Here is a 20,429-nt window from a genome sequence, read left to right as displayed (position 1 = left end):
CTTTCCCTTTACGGGTTTCCCCTATCCCCATTTGTCGTTTCCATGCAGCTCAGTCAGAGTCCACATTACGTATACGTAATATTTTGCAGTAAATGGCTAACCAAATGGAGCTTTGTTTGTCAAACAAAAAGAAGAAGAAGAAGAAGGAGATAAAGAGCTGCAAAATAGAAAAGATAAGAACCACAACGAAGTGAAAGCAAAATCAGCTGCATCAGCTTCAATGCTGAAATTGGTTTGTTTATTATTGAGCTGCTGCTGCTGCCGATGCGTCATGGGTCAATGCACCGCCTGCAGTTACCACGCCCCAAGAAACCATCACATATGTATGTACATACATAGGTATGTGTGGCAGATAGTATTTGTTTTTCAACAATGCAAATAGATTTTGTGATATCAGTTTGTTTTTATTAGTTCAATGAACCTTTTCCAACACTGTTGCACTTATAGTATTAAGTAAGTGAAAGTAAGTTATTCAACAATTCATTTATGAGATACTTCAAATTCAAAAAAGATAAGATAATCTGCGCATTGAGCACCTCATTTATTAACTAAACTTGTTTTGTTGACTCAACTGAGTTTTTGAAAATTTTCAAAATAGTTTCAATTTGGTAAGAAGAAAAACTGTACAGTATCTAAATAGCCTTCTAGATGAGAAACACCATTCTATTTCACTACACTGAATCATATTTTTGATTTATTTCAAATGACTTAAATAAGAAATATTACTTCTTTTAAGATCGAAAAAGATATTTTATTTAGTCATTGAATTTATACAAAATTATATCCTGAATTCTCGTTAAAAGGTTCTCCTACCATTTGGCACTCGAGCAAAATGTATGTATACACATGCAATCATCTTAATCAATGTTCAATTTCAATCTTCAATCAAACTCAACGGAAGTGCCGTCGAACACACGCACAATTGTATAAGTTTGAACTTTGGCATCTAAACGTGTAGGATATTTAATGGTTGTTGTTATGGTTGTCGCTCTTGTCATTCCGGTTGACTTCTGCAAGTGGCATATATATATTAAATATGCATGCCACATGATTACAAATGCAGCCTCTAAGCCAACCTACAGGTAGGGATGGCTATTCTTCATCCCTACACACACTAACATATATGTATACCTATGTGCGTGTGTGGCTTTGCGTCTGCATGTGTATTGGTTTTTGATTTGCGGTGTTGAATGGTTTTTTGATTCATATCACGCAAATTAAGAACAATTTCATTTTCATTGCATTCTCGAGCCATGTGCGTGGCATATTTGATTTTTTTGGCAGTATGGGAAGGGGGGGAGGTTGGGAAAGCCAAATGAAACGACAGCGAAACCGATATACGGAATACCTTTATACCGAAACCAAAGCCAAATCAAACAAACAAGCAAACCAACTCATTGAGGCAAATCAATTGAAATTGAATTCTATCAAAATAAACTATTGTTTGCCCCTGCACGTTGTGTGTGTGTGTGTTTTAAAGGATATCCGTGTCCTCTACACGTGCAGCTCATGAATTTCAGTGAAAATACGTTTACGTTTGAATTTAGTTCTTAAGCTGGCTTGAAAGAGCTTCAAAGGAATCAATTATAAGAAAATCTACTCACATTGCGAAAGCCCTCACGTGGCATTTCATTTAATTTCGCTTTATCTTTTCCAGGACATTTGTGAAATCCAAAGACACGAATTTGCTGCCCAAGTCTGTGCTCATCTTTCACTTGGCAATTGTCTTGTGGGTTGTCGTTTAGCTTGGCGCAAATGTCAAACTGTCTTAAAGGGCAATTAACTAAAGGGAAAATAATGTCATCGTCCTTCTCCCTAAAATATATGTATACACATACAACATAACTCTCTGCTTGAAATCTTTTTACTGGCCTAAGTGGCTTGCTTGTCATAAAAGTGAAACAAAGTGTTCACTTTCTTGGGGCCACCATTAATTGCATTCATCATAAGCCCCTTGGTTGGTGGCCTGTTACGGAGAGAGGGGAGGAGCCGTGGGTGCTCGGTGTGGGTTATGCAACAATTTGCATAAAAATCATAATAAATTCAATGATCCTTATTTGGCCAGGACTCGTGCAAAGTGCTTGCCACTTAGGTGCCGTTCCTTCAATTATTCATAAAAGAGATGCCAAAAAGTCAGTGGCAAAAAAAAAAAAAAACGAGCACCATGTGAGTAGATGGTGAACCCAAGCAAGTAATTGGTCAGGGAGTGTTTTCCTTTTTTTTTTATCCTGCTCGGCATTAAAAATGAAACGGTTAACCCAAGCGAGGCGAAAAGTCCTTGAGAGCAGTAAAAGGTTTCACTTACAAAAGCGTCTGGAATTACGTGAAACAAAATTGTCACGTTTTAAAGTGAAAAGAATTTGAAGTTGATGACTAGTCCTAAACAGAAAATAATCCAAGGATCTGCGGTCCAAGTCAAAGGCATTGGTTAACCAGAGCTCAGATAAATCTGGGGAATTCATTCTGTTTCTTTTTTTCAAGCTGACATCGAAATTCGATGTCGTTTTCAAATTGATACACCAAACACATTATTTCCTTTTGTTGTTCTGTTGAATTTGACGATTTTGCATGAGTCATTGATGGGCCAATAAAATTTCACAACCCAATAAAATATCTTATGAATATTTCTCTGGCTTATGACTTTAATTCAATTTGTGTCAGTTTAATGAAATAAAGTGCAAAGAAATTATATCAATTTATTGTGTAATTTACTTTAGTTCCGTTCTCTCCTGAGTGATGACCAAAGGGAATCAAATAAACGTTAGCAATAAACAAAATTGCATAAAATTTAACTGACAAAATACATCAACATCAAAAAATAAGAGCCAAGACGGAGCAGAAGCAAACTAACTAGTTGGCTGGCATTAAAAAGCAATTTGCCAAGAGCAGAAGACACATCGAAACAAACGAATTTCATTACATTTCCAAAGGCAGAGAGAAAAAAAAACTTCCCAAATGAATGAAACACAATTGAATACTGGCGAAAACTGGCAAAAGTAAAAGTGGAGGAAAAAAAGGAAATTTCAGTTCGAGAAACATTTTTTGGCATGTGCTTGAGGAAAAGTGAAAACAATTTGAGAATAGCAGCACGTGCGCATTTTCTGATTTGCATTTCCTTCAGAACACAAAACTCCTCCAAAGGGTAGTGTATGTATTTTTATGTATATATGTGTCTCTTGTTGGTTTATGTATGTGTGAGTGACAGCCATTTGGAAAAGTCAGTCAGCTGTGGCTCTAACTTGTCTGCCCTCTCTCTTGTTACTCTCTCCATATATTTCGGCTTGTAACTTTATAGCACCTCAATGTTTGTTGGCACTTTGGCACACAATAAAAATGGGTTACTTCCTATTATATCCCATCTCTGCCATTTGCTCTCACAAATTGAAAAGAAGCCGTCCGACAACTGTAGGCTAGAGAGAAGCCAAATAACCAAAAAATAAAAAGAAAGAAAAAACTTTTCCTTCTGGTTCTTTGTGGCCACTTAATGTATATTTATACCCATTGCCTAAGGCTATTTGGGTATTCTCAGTTCATTAAAATGTATGTAATGGCTCTCCATAAATCCTGGATACTTATCCAGGCAATTACAAATCCATCTACGATTCTTACAATTTAAAATGATTAAGAAAACCCCTTAAGACTTAATTCTATAAAAGGATATAATGGATTCTTGGGTTTGGTTTTAGCACCATCAATTGATTTCTGGAGTTTCATTTCATTAAATAGTCTAGGTTTCAGTTGGTTTTTTTCATAATTTCATAATTATAAGCTTAGACAAAACTGATATTCCAATTAGCAAACGAAACTGAAAAACTAAACCAATTATGACAATACATTACCAAATTGATTGTGACATTTGCAATATAGTTTTAATACCCTTAAACTAATTTGAATGTCGGCCATGAATAACGTATTGACTAACGGGTATATTGAGGTCGACAAGTTTCATTTTGTCTATATCTTCCGATGCAGCCGCATGTCTTGGCCATTTATTTTCAGTTAAATGACAGCAAATTAAGTGGCCATCAAAGCCGAAAAGGAAAAAGAAATATAACAGGAATGAAACTTTTGCCTCTTTCCCTTTCTTCTTATTGTTATATGTATGTATATTGATAATAATGATGGCATATAAAAAAAATGTGAACATTCCCATTAATTTTTATCTGAGAACGACAGCTGTTTGGAGGCCAAAAAACGAAAAAAAGAAATACTTCAATAAATAAATAAGGTCTTTTGGACAACAACTGAACTTTCGTATTTAAGTTCACTAAATTATTGACATGTGAATAAATTTGAATTGTTGCTTGTACTGAGATTCATTTTCATCTGCTTTGTGAAAAGAGCAAATGTAACAACAAAAGGCGGATAATCTTCTGATTCCTTTCCGTCTTACCTCCGATCTTCCCCTTCCGTGCATTCTGTTCCCATTCTTATTTCTCTTCAAATGTCAAATATTTGTCGAGCTGTGATTAATGTTGACTCTGTCCTCGATTTAGGCAGGCAAATTCACCTGTGAATAAGTCGCAGAGATTGAAGAAAAGAAAACGGAAATTTGATTTCTTTCTTACTTTCTGTTTCTCCCTGTTGTGTTTTGGCTGCCTCGAAAAATTGTATTTTCCCTTAAGCAATTAATTAAATTGATTGAACGTTAAACAATTTGTCCCCTTCTCAATACCAAAACAAAAAGCAGGAAAAAAGGAAACGCTAAAGCAGCAGGAAAAAACTAAAAAGCATCCGCTTTCTGTATTCCCCAGTTGAGGCTCAAGTGCACTTAGCCGCCAGACAATCGGGAAACGGGGGGGGAAAGACGAATACTGGTAAATGCTTCTACCATATTGGCTGGTCACGTAGTGTCAATAGACATCAGAAATGCACTTTGATGCGAATTCGTTGCACTTATTTTAACATTCGGGCAAGAGTTAAATTTTGGTTTATTTGTTTGGTTTTATTTTGTCACATTTTGTTTCGTTTAATTGGAATTGGAAATGAACAAAACAATTAAACACGATTAAATATAATGAAATCATATTCAAACTGAACAATTTATGATAATTGATCATTTTGATTTCAATAATTGACAAATTAAATAGACTGTAAATAAATTTATTATAGATTGCATTTTTGACATTAATGGGCAGTAAAAACCAAACAATTAGATTATTTAGGCTCTGATTAAGTTTAAACTAAATATAAGTTTAAATTAAATTCAAAACATTGAAAAGTGACATAAAATTTTATTAGCATACTTTTCTGCGCATTCTTCGAGTCGATTTATCTATAAGAAATAGAACATGAAATTTTATTTGCAATCAAATCCAACCTGTTACCAGGCCCATCAGCTTTCTTCTGACCATCATTCATCCGTCATTTCGAAAATATGCCAACCTTTTTGATTTCCGTGCAACGACAAAGAAAAAGTAGTCCGAAAAATACGAAAAACTAATGGCCATTATGGGTTATATTTATTTCTCATAATGCAAAAGGAAAACAATACAAAAAATGGCAAATCATGGCCTAATCACATCACCAAGTTCCTAACCATCCCATTTCAATTCACTTTTATGCCAGCCGGCCAGCTGATTGCTTTCTCTGTCGTTGGAAATTCAATTTTGTAGAAAATTTTAGGAGTGTGTATGGGTGTGGGTTGGTGTGTGTGTGTGTGTCCGAACCTGCCTACACGTATTCATTTTGTAACATTTTTCAATTTATTTCGTCTGGGCAAAATAATGAAGCCCGAACAAAAAAAATACAAAATCTTGACTGTCCCAGGTCCAGGATTTTGGTTCTTACAAGGCGCAAACTCAAAGCACAACAAAAACCTTTTGAAAAAACAAAACCAAAATAAAAAAAGGTCAAAAAGGTACAACAAAAATGGAAAAGAAGACTTAAAGCAACAATTTAAGCTACGTGCAACTTCGACGTCTGTCTGTCCCATGGCCCCAACCCAGCCCGCCTTCCCTACTGGCCCACATCAATGCCAATAGAAAATCGAATTTTTTTCACGCTCCCAGCTCAATGATGATGATGATGCAAAGGGGGCATGAGCAGGCGGCTCGATTATTGATTGAAGTTTGTTGGGGAAACAAACATACACACAGTAAAGGGAGGAGTGACCAAGGGTATGAGGGAGTGTAATGCTTTGATTAAACATGATTGAATTGTCTATGGCAATGTGCCTTCTGCTGATTTATCAGTCTGACGAGGCTCGTAAATAAACTCAGCCCAAAACGACTTCGAGTCAAACATGTGCTCATAATTCTAGGGGACAACATGACATGTCAATGAAGTAAAACGTCCAACCTGTCATCTCTGGACAGCAACTAAAACTTGTCGATATAAGAGCTTAAGCCAAACTAAGTTACTTTAATTTCTACACAATTTCACTTTAGTCACTTCAAAATGGAGCGATTTAAAATATTTTAATTACCAAAGGAATAAATTTTATATATTTGTATATAGAAGTGAATGAATGCGATATATAGTTTCTTCACTACTCAACTACACTTAAGAGGAGAAAGAAAGGAAATATGTTATTGGCGGATAACAAGGCTAATCCAAGTAAATGTAAATTCTATAAAAATCTGTTTCGCCAAAACGTTATTGGATATTTAACAAGTCATTACTTAAGGAAACGTATTCTGCTTTCCATTTGCTTTTCTATTGTAAATATTTGAAGAAGAGAATTTAAATTGTATTTTTTTTTGACAACAGAGTATCTCAGAGTTGGCTCAATGACTTAATGCATGCAATTTTTAGAAATGTTTATTCTCTTGAGTGTTGTTGCCTATGGCCAGATTTATTTCAGACCATTTTTTGCTCTCTTTAAAGCTTTGCTCATTGTTTACCCAGGTCTTTTGTTTCTCCCCGGCAAGCCCCTCTCGACACAATCGCTGCTTGCCTCTTAGTTTCCCTCCCCACCTCCTTTAAGCCTTCTTTAATTGCACATTGTACACAATGCTTAAGCATTTAATTTGTTTCACTTTAACAAACAAGAAGGCAACTAACACTAGACTGAGTCCTGTTTAGATTTTCATTTGCCAGTCGAGGCAAAAGGTAAAATAGAAACAACAAAATAAATACCTTGAAATGGCACAATAACAACGAGGAACGAACAAAGTGAGTTATGGTCTTGGGTCTGGGGTTTTCTATGGTACGAGGTCTGGGTCTCATTTAAGTTGCTTTCTTTTCCTTTCATTCTTTTTTCTCGCTCTTTCCTACTCAATGTGAATGTAACATTTGCCGGTCTTATCTTATTCTTGCAGATCTCGAGCAATTTTCTGCCATCATTTGAGGCGATTTCATTGGCCATCCAGAGTATTGCCAGCAAGTTGAATTGGACTCAGGTTGACATCTATGTTGGTGGTAAGTTTTTCCTATTATCATTTCTCTTTCCTGCGTTGGTCGTTTTTCTATCTCGATTTAATGGCGCGATAATTTTGTGCAGTCTGCCTCTTGTTTGCATTTCATTTGCATTAAAATTTTCCTGCTTTTATGCGAAAAACGCTAAATGAAAATGTGAAATTGCCAAATTGGTCCATAAACTAAAAATACCAAATAAATAAAGTGAAACAAAATAAAAGCAAAATACGATAAAATCGAGAGTCAATAATTTTAAATTACATTTGATTGGAAAACCTAATCAATGGAAATAGAAAGAAAAGCTGTTAAATTGAATGTATTTTCAAGTAGAAAGTTAAATTTCCAGAGAAACAAGAAACGTTCCTCTTAAAGGATATTGGCTGGGATGTTTTAGATTGAAATTGTTACTGCTTAAATATCCATCTGATAGGTATGATATTCTGCATGGTATATTCAAATGGCCGTATTCTTTATGACAATGCCAACTTAACGGATGAATAATGTTGTAAATTTACTTTAGCAAATTGACCGAAAAGACAAAGACCACACACAAATATGGTTAAATATAAAAGTAAACACATATTCCTATACCAGCCATTAGCCCCCGTCCATCTATCTATGCCAAACTTACATATATGTTTGTATGTAAATCATCATATATCGAAAGTGGTGTACACAGTTTTGGCACCCCCATCTAAGTGTGTGTGTGTGTGTACTCATGATTGTATATGCACATAAATGTCAGACAAGGCAACAACTTAACTCATTTTCCATGACCCCAAACCCAAGGAACTAACCATGTTATGGCCAGAAGCAGGCAAAGCTGCTTGCACAAATGTTAAATAAACACATTTGGCTAAGTCTCTGGAAGAGGAGCTAACTGCTAACTGCTAACCTGGGGCGTGGCTTATTCTAGCTTGGCATGGGTAATTCCAAATTATGAGGTTGAGTCTGGTCTAAGTACACGTGTGCGTATACGCAATGCAATTAGTGGTGACATTATTATGATTAACGCTGTGTTCAATGTGTGTCTGTGTGTGTGTGAGCAAGTAAGTCTGTGTGTGTGTTTGCTGACTCTGTGAAAATAGACAAGCCAACAGAGCATATAGAAGGAGAAGAGAGAGTGTGTGCATTTGAAATTTCAAATTAAATTTAATTGGGTGCCAGGTAGTTGATTGTGAGCTAATCAAGTAAACATGTTAGTCATTGTGTTAGTCGATTGTCAAGATCCGGCCAACACTTGATATTAGTCCTGCAGCACAGCCATAACCATAACAAATCGAAAATTAGAAATGTCCAGACCTACTTGGAAAGAGAAAACCAAGTCTGATGAATTGGCCATTTCATTGGCATTCTCTCTAATCCAGAGAGAAATCGCTCAAAATAATTAACTTTAATGGCAATTGAAAAACGCAGCCTTTGGCAATCAATTAAAATGCCACAACGCCGAAAAGCAGACACCACCAATTAGGCTTAGTGGCTGTAATAAAACAAAAATGTAATTCTCTTAGCCGAATCGTCAACGAATTTGTTTTTGCTCTTGTCTATTAGCTGTAAACTAGCTGCTTAAGCTGTCATCTAAACCTCCTAACTTCTCCTACTTCTTATTCTTCTTCCTATAGTTTGTTGACCCGTTCTAAAAATATGCAAAGGAAACAAAACGAAAAACACACAAAAAGAAAAACGGAAAGAATGAAACAAACAAAAAGTGCAAATTATGTGGCAGCTGAGAATACGAGCAGTCAGAGGAGATATTAGAATAGGAGAAGCAGAAGCCATGGCAATTGGCATATAAAAACAAAGTTGTAAAAATACAAAAAAACCAAAAAAAAAAAAAAAAAATGAAAAAGAAATGGGAAAAAAAACAACAACGAAAAATATGTAAATGTGTAAATGTGTGGGGACAGGACAAGACAGGACAGTACAGGACGCGCTTTTGGCTTGAATCAAAAACGCAAATTGAGATGCCAGCTAATAAAATCAGTCAGACAGCAGTTAAAGTTCCATGAAATGTTGCCAAAAACCAGTCACAAAGGCAACAACAGACAGAGTCAGACGGAGACACACACAGAGAGAGAGATGGAGAGAGACAAAGAAAATGTAACAAAGATGTGAAAGTGAAATAAAACTTCAGATATAGAGGGGTATATGTATCTATGTATGTGTGAAAGTATGAGAACCAGCAAGAGGAATGGTCCATAAATTTCAAGAATGAACCGAAAAGAAAGAGGAGAGTTTCTAATGTTCTTTAAAATACATTTTAATGGCAAAACAAACTACCAAGTTAATTGAAGTTTTGCAAAGAGATTTAAGATGGTTGCCAAAGATTGAAATTGAGATAAATATTGCTTATTATAACGATGGCCAAAAGTTTACAGAAAATGTCTTTAAAATTGTCGAAGTTTTCAAAATTTTCTTTTCTTCATGAGAAACTCAGAAAAACAAAACAAAGTTTTGCTTGATCCTGAAGTCTTTTGAAGTCATAATTGTTTACTTCTTTTTGCAGAGAATTAACTAAATTATATTAGAGTGAATAAAACGAAAGAAAGGTGAGAATATGCTTTTCACTTTATCCAGAGAAGAAACAAAAACATTTCATGTACATATGTACATTTTTAATTAAGCCATCAACATTTAGTTTGCAATTTAATTCTATCTTAAAGTTCTTAAGCCACCCAAATGAGGACAGGGGACACATACATACATAAACATATATATTTAGATACAAATATATATGTATATACACTGGCCAACTACGTGATCCAGTCAGATTCATACAAAGCACGCACAGCTGTGCAGGTCCAAGAGACGAAACACAGGAAGTAGGACTCTTACCCCCAGCTCCTTTCTTTCTAGAGCCCATCCCTGATGGCCGCTTAGTTGGGCAAACAGGAGGCCACACGCATTTCCTTTGATTTATGCTCACACACACACGCACAGTGAATCTTCTTCTTCTCTCCCCATGCGGCACTCGACTCGCATTTGGAGATTTTTATGAATAATGGCTTCAGCATCTTTGTCTATAAATAGCCCATAAACAGGGCGGAGAGTGGACAACATAGAAGCAAACCCATAGCAAACATTAATCTCAAGTGTTTAACAATTAACATTATGTCACTGGACTAGCCTTTTCATTATAACAGTCATCATTCTCATTCTCAGTCAGCTGTGCCTAAGACACTACCTTATTACAGTGGCAAAAGAACAAAGAATCTTTAAAGGCCAAAGTCAAAGTCAACCTCAAGCTATTCAATCAAATCCAATCAATTCAATCGACCGATACAGAAGAAAGTGGAAAAGTTTCTCGCTAAAAGATTATATATACCCACTTATTTTACATAAACCAATTTACAACTTTAATTGCATTTCAATGGAAAGTCGAGAAGAAAACGCAAAACTTTTGCTTTCTAGCTAACAGCGAACAGGCAACAGTATTGGCCATAGTAACTTTACTGTGGCATACTTATGCCACAAGTTCGACTTCTCCGACTCACACACACACACACACACCACACAACCACAATTGAGTTAATTATGTTCAAGTCTTTATAGACCGTCTGTCTCATCAGTGATAAAGCTAGCACATATACAAAAATTACCTACACTAGCATATCTTTTGCGGTACAGACTTAATTATTATTGTCCTCATGTTGACTCCCTCCTTAACTATGCTCGACACTTAAAACTGTGTAAATATTTAAATTTTATATATTTTTTTAATTCCCTCAAAGTCATTTTTGATGTGTGTTTAATGAGTGCGTGTCAGCGTGTGCGTGTGTGTGTGTGCACGTCTGTATCAGCTAGAGAGAGAAGAACTCAACACGTCCTTTAGTAGAGGAATTCACCAAGAAGGGGCAACGTTTTTGATGAACATTTAATTGCCAATGTGGTCAACAGACCTGAAAAATGTATTAAAATCCAATTTCATATCCAGGAAATAGCAAGAAATTAATCATTGTAGCTACACAACTTAAAAACTGTAGCCTTAAATCAATTTAATTTCATAATATTAAGCTTTAAATAAATTTTCTTACTATTCAGTCTTGAATGAGTATTTTTAAATGGCAAGCTGTTGAAAACTAGAAATCAATTGCTAGTATGGATAAATTCGGTTAAATTGTCTTAAAGTTTTGAAAGCGTTGTGCCCACTTACACACACACACCCACACACAAACATATACTGGCAAAACGTGGCACAACGGCCTTACTATGCAAATAATCTAACGCATACGCCACGTGTGACATGTGTTGATTGCATTTCACCATGCAAAACAGTCAGAGAGAGAGACAGAGAGAGAGAATGAGAACGACAGAGACACGAAGAGACTTTATAGAGTATAGCTTTAACAAATGGGCGTGATGGGCGTGGTGGGCGTTACGGAGTAGAAAACTCTTCAACGCTCAACGCAATCTGCTGCACAATTTCATTCCTCACCCAGCCGGATCCCTTGCGTCGCCCCTATTCTGGCCCAAGGGCTATGGTCTCTGCATTCTCGGTGGTCTGGCCAATTTATTTACCTACCTGACCATTTATATTTTTGCCTCTGTATATTTTCCCTACCCAAAAAAAGGGATGGCAAAAACGAGAAAACTATCAGCATTTGTGTTTGCGTTTTTCCAACTAACCCTAATACCCAGAAAGCAAAAGCGCAGCACGTAACATTTATTTCGTTTACGCTTGAATTTGATGGAAAGGAAACCCCGTAAAAAAATGAGAACCACAAAAAAATAAGAACTATTCAATGCATACTTTCTATTATTTTTTCTGCAAGCTTTTTTTATCTCCTAGTCTGTTTGCTAGTAAATAACGGAGCAAAGGCTGACCGAAATCTGTTTTTTTTTTTTGTTGTGTTTGTTTTTAGGAGGGAGAAATTTCAATTTTTAGTTCTGGACCATATGAATATTTAAATGCATGAAATGAAAAAGCACAAATGCAAATATGAGTAGAGCTGGAGAGAAGAAGAGGGTAAAAGAGCACTCATTTGCATGTGTGTGTGTAAGGGTGCGTGTGTGTGTGTGTGTGTGTGTGTAAGCATATGCTAAGTGCAGACAGTTGGCGTTAAGTATGCGTCTTTTTTTCTTCTAGCTTATATCAAGAGGCCTTGACAGAGGCCTTGGCATACGGATAAGTAAATAACAAGAACACAAAGAAGCAACAAAAATGCATTGAATAAAGAATTAACCAAAGACATTCACGAAAGCATTAGGCAAATTTATGATTTTATGTAATAAGATAGAAAATTTAAAGCTCAAAAGGTAGGAGCATAATTATAATTTTGTTCTAAAAAACTCTTCAAGAAATTCCTTTATCTTTTATTTAAAGCCAGAAATTTGAACTTTTCCTTGTTGCATAGTTCTAGTTGTTGGTTAATTAACCTTTGCTTTCCTTATCAATTTGCTCTTATTTCAACTTCTTTGGCATATTGTTGGAATGGAGTTGTTGTTACCAAAATACTGGAGCTTTTCTAACGAACTGTAACCAGACTTTTGCCAAAACCAAAATTTCATTCTTTTTTTCTTTGCTTTCGGGTTTAACAGCATTTTGGGCTTTACCCACACATGAAATGGATTTTCTTTCTTCTCTTGTTTCCTATGTCTTGTCGAATTTTCTACATCTTGGCTTGCAACCGATTGTTGTTGCCCTTGCTTTTGTTTTTGTTTCTCGGGCTTGTGCAGTTGGTAAAACTATGGAAATTGCCTCAAAACGTAACCAAAAACTTTTGCCTTAACAAAAAAAAATTAGACCAAAAGGAACTGAAAATCTCTGCGCAACAGCAAACGCAGTAACAGGATGTGCCCTGCCCTCGTAGACGCTGCTGCTGCTGCGTAATTGCACAATTTTGCACTTGAGCAAACATGAGCTTGCCAATATATGAATTTAGTGCTTGGGGAGTAAAAGGATTCCGAGGAACAAGAGGCTACGTAGGCAACACTGACTGACTGAGAGCACCCTGCAGACGGAGATGAAGATGGGCACCTGGTGAGGCAAGTGCCGACTACAAGTTGCCCGGCAACATCCAACGAACTACATAACACGCCCACAACAGTTGCTGGCAACTTTTCATATCGCCTCACTATACATATATCTTCTTCTCTCCTTCTTTCGTTTTACTAACTGTCTCTCTGTGTGTCCTAGTTGTCTCTGTCTCCCTCGCTCTGAGTTAATTAGCGTGTTGTCAGCTGCATTGCTAATTGAGTTTTCCTAGAAAGTAAAGACAACTCGCATCACATCAGACAAACAGGAATATGATGGAGAACATTGAGTGTTAAATGAAATTTATGATATCCTCTAGAAATAGCCCAAATTATGTAGTGCATACTTTTAGGCTGACTTTGGTTGGCAATTGGAAAGTTGTGAAATGTGTTGCGTACGATGGTTAGTTTGACAATTTTTTTTAGACAAGGAAAACACCGAATTCATGTGTATTTTAGTTTCAACCCCAAAATGAACAAGCTAACGTAGAGAACACAGATCACACCCAAATAAGAGCGTCAGAGACGTCAAATTTTTGTAATTTATTTAAGTTTTTCATCACTCTTTAACTTTGATATTCATAACACTATCTGAACGAGGAAGGCCTTTCAAGGAGAAAGCATAAAGCTCTCAATTAATAGAGGCATTCATCATGCTTAAGGAGGTTGGGGATCAAGAGGGAAGCTCATTTTGTTCAGAGTTGGAAACTTTTTAAAAACAAACATTTTACGCCTTTTTTGGTGTGCACATTTAATATTTGCTTTGACTTGGAATAATTAAATTTTCTCTTTCACAAAACTCACCCACACACATACATTCAAGAACCAACACACCCTAACTCATACACATAGACACATTCTCTCTGACACTGTGATGCTAAACGATGCCGACAATTGCATTAAACGCCTTTGACAATGCGGCGTATGTGTAATATCTCATTAGCTTTCACATTTTCGCTTTCTCATTGGCCAATTAAATTACACTCATAAAATGCCTCAATGAGCTCTGACATGTGCGGACAGGAGGTGTGGCAACGCGGTAAATGAAGGCACTGGGTGTGGCAGAGGCCGCAGTCCCCACAATCCCCACTATATAGAGGTCTCCATTCTTTTCGGCGGTGTTCATAAATTATGGAAAGAGCCCTCTGGGTTGTTGCCCATTTTCGAATAATCTGCACATTGAGCATGACAATGCAGCAAAATCCATGTGTACATTTGAGTGTGTGCGTGTGCTTGAGTGCGTGTTTGTATATGTGTGGGTAAGGCTTTTGTAGTTTATGGTTTTTGCATTTGGATTTTATGACCTCTGGATATGAAGTTTTATGACACTATTGGGTAATATTTGCATAAAGGTGTTAAGCACTTCATTTTGTTTAAACACATGACAAGTAGTTCATATCAACGCATTAAAAACCCAAGTAGTAAATGGATTTAGTTGCAGGCAATAAAATAGTATAAACTTTATAGTGATGCGTCATTTAGGAGTTTTTAGGTCCGAAGTCTTAACCGGAAATGGTATTCAAACTTTTCGTTTTCAATTTCAAACCAACTCAACAGGAGATTTCTGCGAGGGCCTCTAGATTTAAAAAAACTGTGCTCCGATTCTCTTTTCATTTATATTTCAATGTCTATGACTTTTAGTTTTAAAACAAAATTGAACTTAGAAAACACATTGAGAGAAAACATTATTACATAGTTTTCCCTATTGAAATTTTCACTACATATTCTAAAATACAATGCAGAATTCCGGTCGGGGGGACGAACACTTTCACTTCATTCAGCAAACAGATCGCAAAAGTTTGCATACCCAAATTGGATTACTTGTCAAGAAGGCACAAGATGTGGCTGCTCAGGAGCTAAGCGAACGGAGTATTCGTCTGAAGGATCTTCTCGAGTCCGAAGACAAGAGCTTTGAAAAGGAGTTCGCGCACAAGGTCAAGACTCGCATTGATGAGGATATCAATGAGCGCAGCAAGCAGTTGCATGCAATCAGGGAACAAGATGATATCATTAAGAAGAAAATACTGGAAGAGAAACGCATTCAGCAAGTAATGCTGAATTGCTATGAGATTAGAGAGGCGCAGAGATTAAAGAATTTGAAGGAGACAAAAATCTGTCAGGCAGAGCAAATCGAGGAGAATCAGCGAAAGAAGTATCGAGAATGCCAGGTGGAGCAATTCTGGTTTGAATTGGATCGCAGACGCTGGGCCCAGTTCGAGTGTGAGGAGGAGTACGAAAAGAGGAGACGTGAGCAGATGAAGGAGCGGTTGACGCAAGTTCTAGACGTTCAAGTCGGGGAGCTGGAGACAAAACGCGAGGAAGAACGCCAAGAGAAACGGCAGGAGGCCGAGAAATTGGCTAAGATTTTGGAAGAGATACGCCATGAGAAATTCGTCCAAGAGAATTCACCTGCAAACCCAGATAAATCGCAATATCGCGAGGAACTGCTTAAAGAGATAAGACGGAAGCAATGCGCCAAGTTGGCAGAACTGGAAGCCGAAAAAATCGAGCATATTGCCTTCTGCCGAGAGACAGAGCGACTCGAAGAGGAGGCTCGCAGTCGCATTGCCCAGTCCAAGAAGGATTTGAAACGTGCCACCCATGAGTATCTCAGCTATGTTCAACGTATGCGTCGCCTTGAGATGGGCATTGAGAAGATGATGGACGATCGCACCGCAGACTTGTATCACGTGGACATTTGCACCAAGAGCAACATAGCCGAAATGACTCGTCTCAAGCGGGAGGAGGCTTCTCGCTGTCATGACTTCCTAAGACAACAAATCTGCGAGGAGGCCGAACGTCGCCTTCGGCTGGAAGCCGAAGTGAGGGAGAATAAAATGCCCGAGAATCGTTTCGTTCATCCGCCAGTATCACGGGAAAAGATACTAGATCAAAAGAGAAAGAATCGCGCTGATCTTGATGCCCAAATAATTGAAATGAAACGAGTTCAAGAGGAGGAGACAAAACGTTACAACGATAGATTACTTAAAGCCCTCATTGACCCAATGATTTGCCAACAACTTGCCACAGAATATATGCTAAATGGCACTGACTATTTGAAGCCACATCCCAATTGGAAGATCTATGCTTGCTCCACCAATAACAATGTGCTCAAGCCATCTTCCATGGAGAAGGAGCACGTTAAGACAAAAACTGCTGAAGTGAACGAACGCAAGTGTCAAATAGGAGATATGCCTCCCGAAAGGCCACCACAAAAGAATCAGACGAATGTCTTCAAGAGCTGTAATTGTAAAATGTATTGACTCAAATTCAAGATCATGGTTTGGAGAGACCTTATAGATAATATAAAGCTACTTTACTTAATTCTGTTTTGCCTTGAATAAATTAGTTTTGAGCATGAACACATTTTAGTCACCACTACTCTAGATTTTCAAATCAATCTTTACGTTACTTGCATTCGGAATTTAAATAGAACTTTTAAGTAGTATAATCTAATCAACTCCGTGGAGTTGATATTGCCCTTTTAAATCTCACTAAATACAATGCTAGAATCGAATAATGAACAATGGCAAATGGCAATGCAACAAATGCCAAAGCTATAACAATAAGTGAACCATGTCGGCCCATTCATTATGAACTCATGTGGCAGACAGACAACAGCGCTCAATGAGGCCCGAAATCGTGGTAAAGGACCACAAAGACAGGCCACAAAAACGCAATTTAATTTTGTTCTATCTCTCACTCACTGTCTTTCTCTGTCTTCTTTATGTCTCTCATTTTCTCTCTCTCCCTCTCTGTGTGTGTTACAGATGACAATTGGGGCTTGGGACTGGCCATTGCGGCCAACTTGCATATACCGTATCGCATTGAAATTGGCGACACCATACGTGACCTGGATGAAGAGGATAAGCCGGGCAAAGGTACGAGTACTTACATTTACTGAATCTGAATACATTTCTCACTACCATTTCTTTACTCTTTTCCTTTTAGCAATTATTATCACAGCGCCTCTGAACGATGAAAGCACCTTACGTCTGCTGGCCAGTCAAAAGCAGAACTCGCAAAATGCGAATACGAATACGAAAACGAAATCAAATTCTCCCCCACAACGTACCAAAATATTGCTCATCGACATGGTGGCCAGCTCACTGAATGTCGAACATCGTTTTTACAAATATTTATCCAGCATTCGAAATGCAGGACACTCACAACCAGCAGCAGCAGTCGTGGGCAATTTCAGTTCCGGCCTGGTCACCAGCAATCTGTTGGTTCTCACTCTACTAAGCGATAGACATCGATACTATTTGAATGCTACAGGCGAAATGCAAGCCACTGTGCAACATTTTCGAAGGAACTCAACCATTCAGAGCAATGGAAATGGAAATGGTACACAAAAATTGTTACCCTACATGAATCTTTTCTCACTCTACGATATGATTGTCTCACACATCACAATGAATGCAAGTCAAATGGAAGCAATTCCCAAATATGATTTCATAGTGCTCGATATTGTGAGAAAAATTCACAATAACAACAACAACAAGAACGGCAGCAGCTATATTCCCACCATCTATAAATGGCGGCCTCTGCTCTTGTTGGAGTATGACGAGTGGGGGAACAAAGGGGAGAGTTATATAACACATTCCATTCAGCCGGGCTACGATGAATGGCTACTGCATAGCAGCATCAAATTGTGGCACTGCGGCGCCATCTGCTGGACAATTGTGGCAATTTGTGTGGGAATGTTGCTGATCATTGTGGCGGCCACTGTGGCATCAGCCATTGCCATGAGGTAAGCGAAAACACAACAACATTTATATATTTATAGGTTTTCCTTAATGGCATTAAAATTTACTGTATAAAATGGCGTGGGGTGGCGAGTATGGGCTCAAATGAAGTAAGTTAAGAATGGGTTTTAACCCATTTGCGGAGAATTTCTGTTGCAAATTGAAAGCCCAAATATACGACCAAGACCGTGAGTCACAAACTCTATTAAAGATGAATTCAATCAAAGGGGAAATAAAGTAGAATTAGAAGCCTTTTGAAATATAAATGATTAACTGATTCAACAATTGAGATTTATAGTCATTCTTTCAGCGATTTCGATTTCCAAAACTACATAAATTTAAAAGTCAAACCTTCAACGTATATTGAAAATACTAAACTATTCATACAACTCTTTTGTTTTTGCTTGTTGTGGCAAGTTGGACAAAGTTTTCAGTTTTGCTCAGTTTAGCCAGCGAACAACTTTGGCATCTGAAGTTAGTACTCAACCGCACTTAGAGACGCTTAAACTGTTCTGCCAATATAAACAAAAGCTTTACAACTGTTCAGCATTAAGCTCAATTAACTGTGGCATCAAATCAGGCGATGAGACCTCTCCCACCCCACCTCCACCCCATTTGATTCTCCATCTTGCTTGCAATCTGCATCCATTAAACCCTCCGGCCGGTTGCGGTTGGGGCTATAAAAACTTTTTTTTTACTACTACTACAAGCCACCTACATCTTCTACCTGTGGTAACTGAGCTACCCTTTTCTATGTATGTATATAGTAGTTGCTTACACTACTATGTAATGTTGGGGAAGGCTACTTGGTGGAGGAGCAGGCCACTTGGCCTAAGCAAAAACCGCAAATTCATGCAACAATTGTTGTGCCCAGAAGTTTTGCCACGTGGCCAAGTCAAGTTGGGGTTAAGTGTATTATGTAGGCATTAATGGGCTATAGCTGCAGCAACCCTGCAGGACATGGTCCAGGTGAAAGGAAACAAAAATGAAAAAAAAGGAAATGCTTTGAAAGAGGGCGGACACGTGTGCGGTATGTTAAATAGTCCTTAATCATAGTTGGTGAACTTTTCTACTGGATTTAAGTCAAGCAACTAACTAGAACACAAGCATTAAGCACTCTTCGAATTGTAAAAGTTTTATACACTAAGAGAAATTATGGCAAATAAACTAAGGTATTCGTTTTCAGAGCTAAGTTGGAAAGACTTTTGCTTAATATGCTGGACTTCACAAAAAATGACAAAAATAACTCAGATTTCATTCGAGAATCGTCATAACATTTTGATTGAAAACGTTTGGAAACCAAAACAGTTCAATTCCGTTTCGACTGCTGTCATAACTTCTTCACATTAAATTTTTTAGTTGACTGCTAAGGATAATTCTTGTAAATTAAGGATTGAACCGAAATTATCCATCAATACTTGGAATTGTTTCCAACAAATTACAGTTTGATTTAAAAATATTTATGAAGTTATAAGATAATTTGCAGTAACTTTTGATTTCACTCAACTCAAAGGCTGAATAACTTGACTCGGACTCGAAAGCGAGAACAGATCCAAAATCCGATTGCGACAGGTACTTTCAAAATCGGAAATAAAGTTTTATTATTAAATTATTATTATTCTATTATTATGGTTGATCTAAGTAAATGGATCCAAATGATTCAAAACTGAATTTATTTTGATTTTTATGTGTGTTGACTTATAATTAAAGTGTTAAAAATTTCTGTTTTATATTTATGAATTCACGCTGTTTAACATTTGCCAACCCAAGCGTGTTTAAGCCCTGTTCCACTGCCAATGAATGGCCAACATTTTCCTTCCTGTTACTCTTCCTGCTTCTGTTTTGTTACTGCTGCTGTTTAACCAACTACGTGTCCGGCTTTGTTATTTTTTCTCTTATTTTTTTAAGGCTAATTAAAACTTCATGAGTTGCAATTTTAGCTTACGGCCAGAAATGGGGCGTACAACAAAAAATACTCTTTGATTGTTGCGGTTTAAAGTTTGGGCCCATTGTCAACGGCAACGGCTTTAGTGTTACAATTAATGAGCTCAGGTCGCATTTACTGGTCACTTTTGTCGAACGGAAGTGGTGGGGGGGAAGCTGCTGTCAAACAGTAAATGATTTGTTTAACCACATATGACACACACCAACACAAACACGCAGACAGACACAGATACAAATACATGCAATCTGAATGAATGCCAACTGGCTAGTTGTTGGCGCCGTAACTTATGCTACGCTTTGATGAATGTAATTAATTAAATACTTCTTTTTTAAATGGCCAACCGAAATGTGTATTTGTGTGCGTGAAAGAATGGGGGAAGGGGTGTACACGTGGATGATATGTAT

At 37.3% G+C, this 20,429-nt stretch overlaps 2 protein-coding genes across 2 annotated transcripts in view; both read left to right on the top strand.

Moving 5' to 3' along the window:
• The window catches only part of LOC137582233 (uncharacterized), a 54,256-nt gene that overhangs the window by 28,343 nt on the left and 5,484 nt on the right, over window positions 1–20,429 (top strand). Inside the window, exons 4-6 of the mRNA XM_068296695.1 lie at window positions 7,263–7,362; window positions 17,103–17,213; window positions 17,284–18,085. Of these exons, the coding sequence (XP_068152796.1) occupies window positions 7,263–7,362; window positions 17,103–17,213; window positions 17,284–18,085 (1,013 nt within the window). The remainder of the gene's footprint in view (window positions 1–7,262; window positions 7,363–17,102; window positions 17,214–17,283; window positions 18,086–20,429) is intronic.
• On the top strand, window positions 14,979–16,694 carry LOC137582604 (cilia- and flagella-associated protein 53). Its single transcript, XM_068297203.1, has one exon. It carries the CDS (start codon window positions 15,069–15,071, stop codon window positions 16,593–16,595), a length of 1,527 nt encoding a protein of 508 aa, XP_068153304.1. The 5' UTR covers window positions 14,979–15,068; the 3' UTR covers window positions 16,596–16,694.

The sequence above is a fragment of the Drosophila tropicalis genome, unplaced genomic scaffold (genome assembly GCF_018151085.1).
Source record: "Drosophila tropicalis isolate 14030-0801.00 unplaced genomic scaffold, ASM1815108v1 contig_859, whole genome shotgun sequence".
NCBI lineage: Eukaryota > Metazoa > Arthropoda > Insecta > Diptera > Drosophilidae > Drosophila > Drosophila tropicalis.
This window is presented reverse-complemented; position numbering and strand designations above follow the sequence as displayed.

What these genes read in the sequence shown, in the direction of transcription:
- LOC137582604 (XM_068297203.1), top strand. Translation starts at nt 15,069, where the DNA reads ATGCAGAATTCCGGTCGGGGGGACGAACACTTTCACTTCATTCAGCAA.